This window comes from Malania oleifera, chromosome 2, assembly GCF_029873635.1.
Source record: "Malania oleifera isolate guangnan ecotype guangnan chromosome 2, ASM2987363v1, whole genome shotgun sequence".
NCBI lineage: Eukaryota > Viridiplantae > Streptophyta > Magnoliopsida > Santalales > Ximeniaceae > Malania > Malania oleifera.
Window position 1 is genome coordinate 138720215 of NC_080418.1, and position 9818 is coordinate 138730032.

The 9818-nt window shown below is 36.1% G+C and overlaps 1 protein-coding gene across 5 annotated transcripts in view; it reads right to left on the reverse strand.

The window, feature by feature from the left end:
- LOC131148960 (protein CHROMATIN REMODELING 5) overlaps nucleotides 1-6679 on the reverse strand; it is a 52212-nt gene extending 45533 nt beyond the window's left edge. For 4 of the 5 annotated variants that reach the window (XR_009135100.1, XR_009135101.1, XR_009135102.1 and 1 more), the window contains exons 1-4: nucleotides 6256-6679; nucleotides 4558-5391; nucleotides 4384-4451; nucleotides 1354-1794 (exon numbers count right to left, since the gene is read on the reverse strand). Coding sequence is in view for 2 of the 5 variants with exons in the window: in XM_058098949.1 (XP_057954932.1) it covers nucleotides 1354-1794; nucleotides 4384-4451; nucleotides 4558-5287 (1239 nt within the window). In the remaining 3 variants the exon portion in view is untranslated. Of the gene's footprint in view, nucleotides 1-1353; nucleotides 1795-4383; nucleotides 4452-4557; nucleotides 5399-6255 lie in introns of all 5 variants that reach the window. The other variant, XM_058098950.1, reaches the window with a different exon arrangement.
- Nucleotides 6680-9818: the final 3139 nt, after the last annotated feature.

The window sequence follows — 9818 nt, forward strand, 5'->3', positions numbered from 1 at the left end:
GATGCTGCCTTTTTCAAAAACCCACAAAATAAACTTCCCTCGGTACTCTATCATAGGCTTTCCTAGGTCAATAAAAACCATGTGTAAATCCCTCTTCTTTTCCCTAAACTTTTCCATTAGCCTTCTTAAAAGATAAATAGCTCCTATTGTGCATCTCCTGGGCATAAAATGCTGCTGATAAAGGATCAAGCATCAAAAACTCACTCCACATGGTCATTCACCATTAGAAAGGTATGTTCCCCATACAAACCACAAAAATAAAAATAAAAAGAAAATGAGCAACTTCCATACAGTTAGACAGCTACAAAAATGCACAAAAATGTCCCACTTATGCATTCATTCACCATCTAGATTGAAACAAGTTCCTCAAAAAGGATGTCACTGCCTCCATGAAGTTATTTTTGAAAAAAAAAAAAAGGAGTCCCAGTTCGTCTCGTCAACAACCAAATGAATAACATTTCCTGCCAAAGCATCGTAAGTTTCCAAAGTATATTAAACCCATGGAATTGCATCCTTGCAAAAGCCTTCTGCACTATTAACCATACCAAGAGGATCCCCACACCTGTCCCAAATTGCACAAAATTCTTCAATGAATTCTTCAAAATACTTCATAGAAGCCAATTAAGTCCTCACCCTAACCCAATCCGAACACCCAAATTCCTCTGCAGAAACCATACTTTTCGAATCAAAATGGTGACATCCTAAGTCCACAGACCCAATCCGCTGAAAGTCTCGCATACATTTATGGCCATCTTCTACGTATTTTTTCTCGCATCCTCTAGTCCGTTTTGACTTAAAATCATGACAATGATTAAAATTCCAAAGAAGGCTGCCATAAGCACCATCTATCACCAGAACAGTTTTACACAAATTAATCACACAGAAATCAGACTGGTCCACAATTAAGCAACCATCACAATGAAATGAGTACGTGCAATGTTGTCCATTTATGAGGACTTGAAGACAAGATAGAGCAAGTATTAAATTTAAGCAAAGGAAAATGGAAAAAATAAAATAAAATAAATCATGTCATATACATCAAACAATGGAATTACACGAAGCCATTCACATAATTTTTTGTTTGTTGGAGTAATGCAGTAAAATATTCAGGTCAACAGAGTTCAGCAATCCTCCAAGAAAGAAAAAAATAATTTCCAAAATCTTATCGCATCCTTTGAACTCTCCTGAACTAAATAAATGGCTTTTAAAAAAAAAGAAGTCAACAAATGCCTCAAACAAAACATGCTCAACCAAACTTCATCAAATACGCGAACTTGTAAAAAGGAAAATAAAAAAAAGTTCCCTCGAAATATGAAATATGGATATGTCATTAAAACCAAAAAATAAAAACACCTTTTGGCACTTTTTCTTCTTGCCTTCATCATAGTCTTCACTTTCTTCACTTTCAACATAAGACACCTTCCTCACAGACCTACTTGAAGTACGGACTTCATTGTTCCGTCCAGATGTACTTGCCAATGCAGTGGATCGAACACCGTTGCTTTTTCTCAGATGCGCACCCCTTCTTGTCAAGCTTTTAAAATCATCATCACTATCACTCTCAGAGTCCTTTGCTGAAAAGTCTTCCTCATCAAAAGATACTCTCCCCCTTTTTCGTCGAGCCAATGCAGGGAATGGTTTATGTTCTCTGCCTGACTTCACACTACGTCCACTATTACCTCGCCGTCTACCATTTGATTTCTTTGTATAATACATATCATCTTCATCCGATATTTCTAGATCATCATCGCTGTTATCCTCTTCATCAGACTCTTCACCATCCCAGTCTTTATCCTGGTATATTGAAAGAGCACAAGAATTTAGTAGCTGAAAAGCTCAATTTGCACCCTTCATTTTGAAGTGAATAAATTTAATTAGCAAGAAGGCATTCAATTTAACAAGCAAACATCATCGAAAATAAATATGTTTTCCCTAGAATATATATGTCATGGAGTCTGCAACAAGCAGGACTTTCAAATCTCTCTCTTTCTCTCTCTCTCTCTATACATCAAATCTAATCCTTCACACAAGCATGTGTTTTAAAACAAATGAAAAAAAAATACAATTACATAATTGAGAAGAAAAAGTGGTACAGAACATTCCACTCCTACAGTAAGAGTCATAAGACCAAATACATGTACTTAAGAAACCCAAAAACAGAAAGCACTACTTATGAATGATTCTTAAGTTTTTATGTCTAAACAAATTCCCAAGGAATAAACATGGAACTGATTAAACTCCATATGCAGCAAACTCCACCCATCAGAACATGCTTCAATCTTTAACATGGTTCAACCCAAAAATGAGGATTGCCTGACGTAGCTCAGCCAGACAGTATAAAGCTTTTCAGGTTACTGTAACCTGAATCCTTGTAAAAGGAAGTCTAAAGAAAATAAAAAAACAGCACTTTTTATGCAGAAGGCGAGATGTTTCAGCAATAACTAGATAACTCTTTGAGCTTGCAATTACAAAATAAACAGAAAGGCAATGCTTGTTTTGATTAGTAACGCATTATTATCAACCTGAAATACCACTCACTTTTGGTGATTATATTTAAATATTTAAAAAACTCCTTCTGCTCACACTATTTGAGGTTCAATCAGTGTTACCATGAACGCAGAACGTTCTGGTTTATGGAATGAGTACAGGATCAAGATCATGATATTGCACATGCTCTAAAATGTGGATATTACATAATGTTTAGTTCGCAAAATATCTATCCCTACAAATACAAATACTTACTGTATAGTGATTTAATAGGTTACGAAAGAAAATGAGATGGCATTATAAAGCAAACGAGAACACAAAAATTTCACAAATGGAATGTCCATTTCTATCCCATTCTACTTTGGATAGAACAAAACGTTTTTTTTTTTTTTTTTTTTTTTTTTTTTGGTGTAAACTGTTGTATCTCAATACAATTTTATTCCCACTCCCACCTTCCCCCATTTTGTGAACCAAATGTAACCATAGGGTATACTTTCTACAGATATAATGTTGAAAAATATTAAATGGAACTCATATTTTAGAGAGGATAAAGAGGTGCTTCAAAATCTAGAAGAGATTCTAATTTTTGGAATAGATTAATAATGCTGAAAATAGAACTATAACGTGAGAATTCCCCACTTTAACTAATTAAAAATATATATGTTATGTGAAAAATATTGAACTAAACTATGGATCATTACATTTAGCATTTTGGAATGAAAATATACCATGTTTTGGAACATTCATACCAGTTCGCAGTTCGCTAAGTGTTAGCATTTTCTAGTAACTGTGGGTTCAATAATCTTTTGCAAACACTTTCAGTCCTTTTTAGTGAATGAAGTTCCCATTAACACCAGAATTTGTCTGGTCATTCAATAAAAATTGCATTAGAAATTTAATGAAATCACTGCATTTATATAAACATTTCCAAAAAAAAACTTAACAGTTTCATTGAATTATCCTATGACATAAAATGGAATCCAAGAAATGATTATGAAGGCCTATGTTGCCTTCTTTCCTAGCTCTTTCTCGTCGCACCCCTTGTTGTCCACTAATTCTTCGATTTGGAGAGAGTAGATCATTGGCTCACCAAACCATGAGTTATTAGACTCCTCAGATTAATACAAAAGAACCAGGGAACTCTTTAACTTCCACATCCCACAAAAAAATGGAGAAAAGAACCCCACCTAGATAGATAGCTTTGAAAAACCAATGCATAGTTGCTCTCTTTGGCCATGTGAGGATGAAACTCTTTCCAACCAACCCAGAATGCGATGAGGATGAGAAAACAATTTTAAATATGCAGGTGCATAAGGTTTTTATTTCTCACATCAAAGGTTTCATTACATTGCCCACCAGTCTTCAGATTATAATGCAGAGGTCGGGATCATATGTCGAGACCGGTTCTAAATGATTAAAAAGGAATTAATTGGCTATACTTCTAACAGAATATAGTTATGTAGTGTTGACAAAGAGTTGTGATGAAAAGTACAAGGTTGAACATTGAGGTGAAATAGCCGCGTTTTAGAGGCATTTCAAAGTTCTGTTGAACCTCATCCACCAGTGAAAGGAAATCAGCAAGCAGAATAACAAAAACTTTCAAACCACAAAGCTTATACACTTCCACCATATAAATCCAGCATTCCAGCCAATCATTCACAGTTTCTTTGGATCAAAAGGAAGTTGAAGCTGACTGAATCAAGAAATTATTTATTGAGAGGGGAAGAAAGTTCATTTCCAAATTGAACAATACTGCATGAGAGTCTGCAGTGAAGTAAAAGAATCACGCACAAAGGCACAAACATTGAAGACAAACAACCATATACTTTAGAATGAATAGCAAAATAGTAACCAATTGAAAAATAAAACTAACTAAAATGGTGCAAATCTGATAACCTTGTTTCCAGCACGGCCACTCGTGACTCCATAATCAGGCTCAAAGTCCACATCATCAGGGTCATCTTCTGCAAGAAACAAAATAGATCTTGTAATATTGCACCAAAAAAGAGCACTTTTGTTAAAAGATGAAGAGACCATAGAAGAAACAATAACAATATAACAATTAATTACCATCATCCTCATCATCATCATCATCTTCATAATCTGCATCATCATTTTCGTCATTGTCATTGTCATGTGAAGTTTTTTTTGACTTCCTATAAACATTGTTGTTCACAGAAACAGGCTTCGATTGTGGCCTTGAATTCAAACCACTGGTATTATTTAATCCTCTGTAATGCAAAGAGTCACTCTGATCTTCACCATCCTGCTCATAGTAATCATCAGACAACATTTCATCTGCAGGGACATCAGTCTGGCCCCTTTGAACTTTACTCACTTCTTTATGGCCAACACCATCCTCTGAGTCTAGTCGATCTTCCTCACCATCAGATGAATTATCTTCAGATTGATCCTCATTCTTGTCATCAGAACCACTTTTCAAATCTTGGCCAGATTCAGACCCATCCCGTGGGCACAGGGGTTGACAGTCTCTCCAAAAAGTTGAACCCCATTTCCCTGCTTGAGCTGTTCTCCTTCCAGAAATTTGCAAATTTGATATTCTCGTAGTAACACCATCACCAGCACCCACAGCATTTTGATACCCACTGGTATCATTTTGTTCACCATCACTTTGATATTGTCCATCCATTCTCAATTCAGATTCTTTTTCACTTGAAGTCCTATCTATATCTTCATTTCCTATGGAGCCGTGACCTCCAGTGGCACTTGGTCCTTGTTCCTTTTCGTCCAGGACACTCTGTGACACCGTTTCATTTGCATAATTTCTGAAAAAAGCCATTCTCTTTCATAGAACTTCTACAAATTTCCTTCAAATCCCCACTTTAGAAAGTAAGTGTTGCTAATAGAAACCAATATGCAATCACTGACCACTTCAACTATAAGCTAAGATCTCCTCACAAGGTCAGAAAGAAAAAAGATAGGTTAGTTAGTTGAAAGCTTGTCAATGATAAGATAAACCAGGTAAACAATGTAAACAAAGCCCATTCTAGGCGTACAATTTACAGCAGAATGTGACAGAAGCGTTCAACTTAGTTGAGAGAAATGATGGAAAAGAAAGGAAGTTATAATGCCAAATATTCAATAACTGAAACCCAAAAAGAAAAATCCCCAACCAGTGAAGCCTAATACAGCCAGTTCGTGCAGTTGAGGTGAGTCTTCTTACTTTTCTGGACTCACTTTTCTAGTCCAAAACAAAGTAAAATACAGAATCAAAAAAAAAATTATTCCAATTTCTACTGTTTTCTTAGCTACCAAATTGTACTCCAAGTCAATGCACAAACACCAAAAATCAGAGCAATAACGGAATTTACTAATCAAATCTAAGACGAGACAAAAAAACGTCATAGGAATTGAGTAACGGAAACAGTTCAAGTTAAACCAAGAGACCAATCATACTACTTTGAAACTCACTGTCCCCTAAACATTCAAATTTGAGCATTAACCAATCAAATAGCACGTAAATTCTCATTTTATAATCGAATTACTCGTCAATGCCAAAGCCGAACGAGCAAATCAAATCAAATAAGAGGAAACAACGGATCGTCGAATTTTCTTACAAACTCTACAAAACCAGTCACTTTTAAACCGCAAAAAAAGCTTCGATCAACAAAGCCTAGAGCAGATACTGCCTAATCTACAATCAAAACCCTAAATCGATGATAACTTCAGTGAAACGATGCAATCAAGACCTAAAGAGAAGCTGATTATTGAAAATAAAGCGCGAAAGAGAAAGAGAGAGTGGCTTACCTCGAAATCTATATATCTAGAGAGATTGAGAGGGCAAGGGATAAAGAGAGAGAGAGAGATTTAAAGGTTATGATTGAGGAGGTGTGCGCAGGCTAACAATCGTGCGCAATCTCAGGGGGCTGCGCTCGCCGAGAAGTGACACACCGGCGGCGGAAAATTAATATTTAATTTCGAGCTTTGGGGCTTTGGTGGCGATTTCAGGAAGGGAGATGCGGCAGCGAAGGCTAATCGGCGCCGGGTGGTGAGGCTACAAACGATTTCGGAAACAAAGGACGAGGCCGAGGATTGGATTCACCGGCCGACGATGTCCAGGGGATGAGAGAGAGAGAGAGAGAGAGTGGAGAGAGAAAAAAGATTTCCTCTCGAGAGGGTTTTTTTAAGAGAGAGAAAGGTTATGAGGGGAAAAATAAGACGGTGCAACAGGGGAGTCAATTTGATTGGAGAGACGTGTTTATAGTGACGCTCCCTCTCTGCTTTCTCTCTCTAGAATATTTTTTGGTAATTTCCTCTTCCCCACAATTTCACTCACCGCTGGCACGTTCCGCATGTCGCCGGCGACGCAGCGGGGCTGCTCGATCTGTCCACGTGGAAACGAAACCGCCGAGGTGTCACCGTCGGTGAATCTAACGGCGGATGCTTATTCGAGCATTTGGCCCATCACGCGGCTTTGGTGTTGAAATGTGGGGTTCATTTTGCCAAGGTTATTGTAAATTTGCCCAATGACTAAAATGCCCTTCAAAATGCGTTTGTCTTTGCGTTCCCACATTTGTTGCACCTTATGCTTTTAAAGTGAAGTTAAAAATATATATATATATATATATAAACATAATATTGAAGGAATTGTAATGTATTTAATTCAATTTCATTTTATTTTTATATATTAAGCTATAACAAAATTACACTATAATATATTGTAAGAATTGAGTTTATTAGAAGATACAAGGGTACAGTGGTAGTGTTGTAAAATTTTGGGTTTGTATGTATATAGTTCTCTGCTTGATTTATATGAAATTTAAAGTTTTCCAAAAAAAAATTGTGTTTATTTGGTTTTAATGTTACGATTTGGTTTCTAATATTTTCATGTAGACACATTAATGTAAAAACTTAAAAAGTATTTCTTTAATTGATGAGAACAATCATCATGTCAGAATCAGTTATGTCAAATCATTAAGAACATCAAACTGAATGCGGAAGCATACCTCAATCCATAGCGTTTTAAGATGTGTCGAGCCGTGCAGATGGCCTTCCAAATCAACACGTAATGTTAAGAGAATTCCTTCTGCATTCTATGTATTCTCTTTTGGCGATGGAATAACAAATGAGAAATTATATAACCGTCAATGTGATCCGGGGACCATAACCACTATATATATCACCGTTGGTCATATATATGTATTTCCATTTTCGTCCATCATAATAAACGGAAATAACCATTAAAGTATCTATACATTAAAGGTCCACAACCGTTTCGAATACATTAAAGTCCATTATAATTCAAAATAACCGATCACTTTTAAATAGGGCATTTCCTTATTAGATAGTCCACAACACATAATTGTTTCACATATGTGCCCATAATTGAATTTTGATCTAACAATCTCCCACTTGGGCTATATGTGTAACCTCATAATTATGTATTGCAAAAAATAACCAAATGAGCTCAACTTTGTTGCAATACCAAAATGTATCCATAACCAATCTGGTCCATCAATTATACTAACGTAGGATCAAAGCGGCCTTTGTTACAATATTCGTAACTTGACCCATCAATAATCACATATGTCAATACAAATGAATGCATGGATTATGACGTGGATGTGTAGCGAGGAATTTTCATGTAATGAGATCTTAACATGTCTATTCCCAATTGGTCCATCTTAAACCTTAGTGAGATCAAATCATAACATAAATCAGAATGTGAAAACCAAACTTTATTTCTACAAAAAATAACCTCAAAATAATTCATAAACTGGAATAATTAAAAAACATGTCTATATCGAAAAAAAAATCCATAAATTACAAACTCCCACTAAAAATGAACATCATCTAGAAATATGACACTCATCTGAGTAGTGTGCTCATGAAATTGTCTAGGTGGCAATCCCTTAGTAAGCGGATCCGCAACCATAGAGTTTGTACCAAGGTGCTCTATAGACTACTAACCACTCTGAACTCTTTCTTTAACAACTAGGAACTTGATGTCTATGTGCTTCGACTTCGACGAGCTCTTGTTGTTATTGGAATATAAAACTACAGATTTATTGTCACAAAATAACTTAAGTGGTCTATCAATACTATCCATTATGCACAGCCCTGTGACGAAATTCCGTAGTCATACTCCGTGATTAGACGCCTCATGACACGCTATATACTCTGCTGCCATAGTGGAAGAGGCTATAAGAGACTGTTTAACACTCTTCCAGGAGATGGCACCTCCAGCAAGCAAAAAAATATAGCCCGATGTAGATTTTATACTATCTCGGCATCCTGCAAAATCAGATTCAGTATACCCAATGATCTCAAGCTAATTTGACTTCTGATAGATAAGCATGCATTCTTTTTTTCTCTGTAAGTACCGCAAGACCCATTTAGCTTATAGAGACCCGATAAATTATACTTATTAAATAATAGGAGGAGAAGAGAAAAAGCAATTGAAACAGGAAATTCAACAAGGTCTCGTCGAAGAACGGGCTTCTTCGGCTTGTCAACGGGGACACGTGTCTCATCAACGAGAAGATACCGAGAAGGCTATTTTCGGACCTGAAATTTGTCGACGAAGAGTAAGTGTTCGTTGATGAAATTCTTTCATGGCCTCGTCGACAAAGTGACGTGTCTCGTTGACGAAGACATATGGCTATGCATTCTATATAAGGCCAAGATCACCGTTTCTGCGAGAGAAATTTATTCTCTCAGTTCTCTTTCTCTCTCTTATACGGCTCCCTTCCCCTTCTCTCTAGAAATTTAGGCAAGTTCTTCGCCGGTTCGACGATCCGAAGTCGCCACACTACTCTTGGGAAGTTTCTCTTCATTTCTGCTGGAGTAGATCGTTGGTAAGGCCAACTTGGACACCATCCCATATTTAGGGTAAGTTGGTTATCTTAAGCTTTTTAATGAATATTTGGTATTTATGGAGTTGTAGAAAAGTAGTATTTGGAGAAATACTGAAGTTCTGTTAGGGAAAATGTTATTTTTAGGGTGTTGAACTCAGAACCCTACGGGTGCAGGGTTAATTATTTTTTGGGCTTTCCAGTAGTCAGGTAAGGGAAACTAAAGCAGTATTTTCCATACAAATTATTCAGTATTTGTGAGTAAGTAATTTTAGTAAATATGTGTATAATATGATTACATTTAGGAAATACTGTTGTTGAACAAGAAATACAATTTTAGAATATTTTATAAAAAATGTGATCAGTTCAGATATTCAATTTTGATATTATTTAAATTGTGTGGCATGAATATCATTTTTACAGATAATATGTTATGTCAGATTTTCAGTAAATATATATATTTACAGCAATTTCCAGAAAAACCATAAATTTTATAGGAAAGTATGGTCTCAGTAT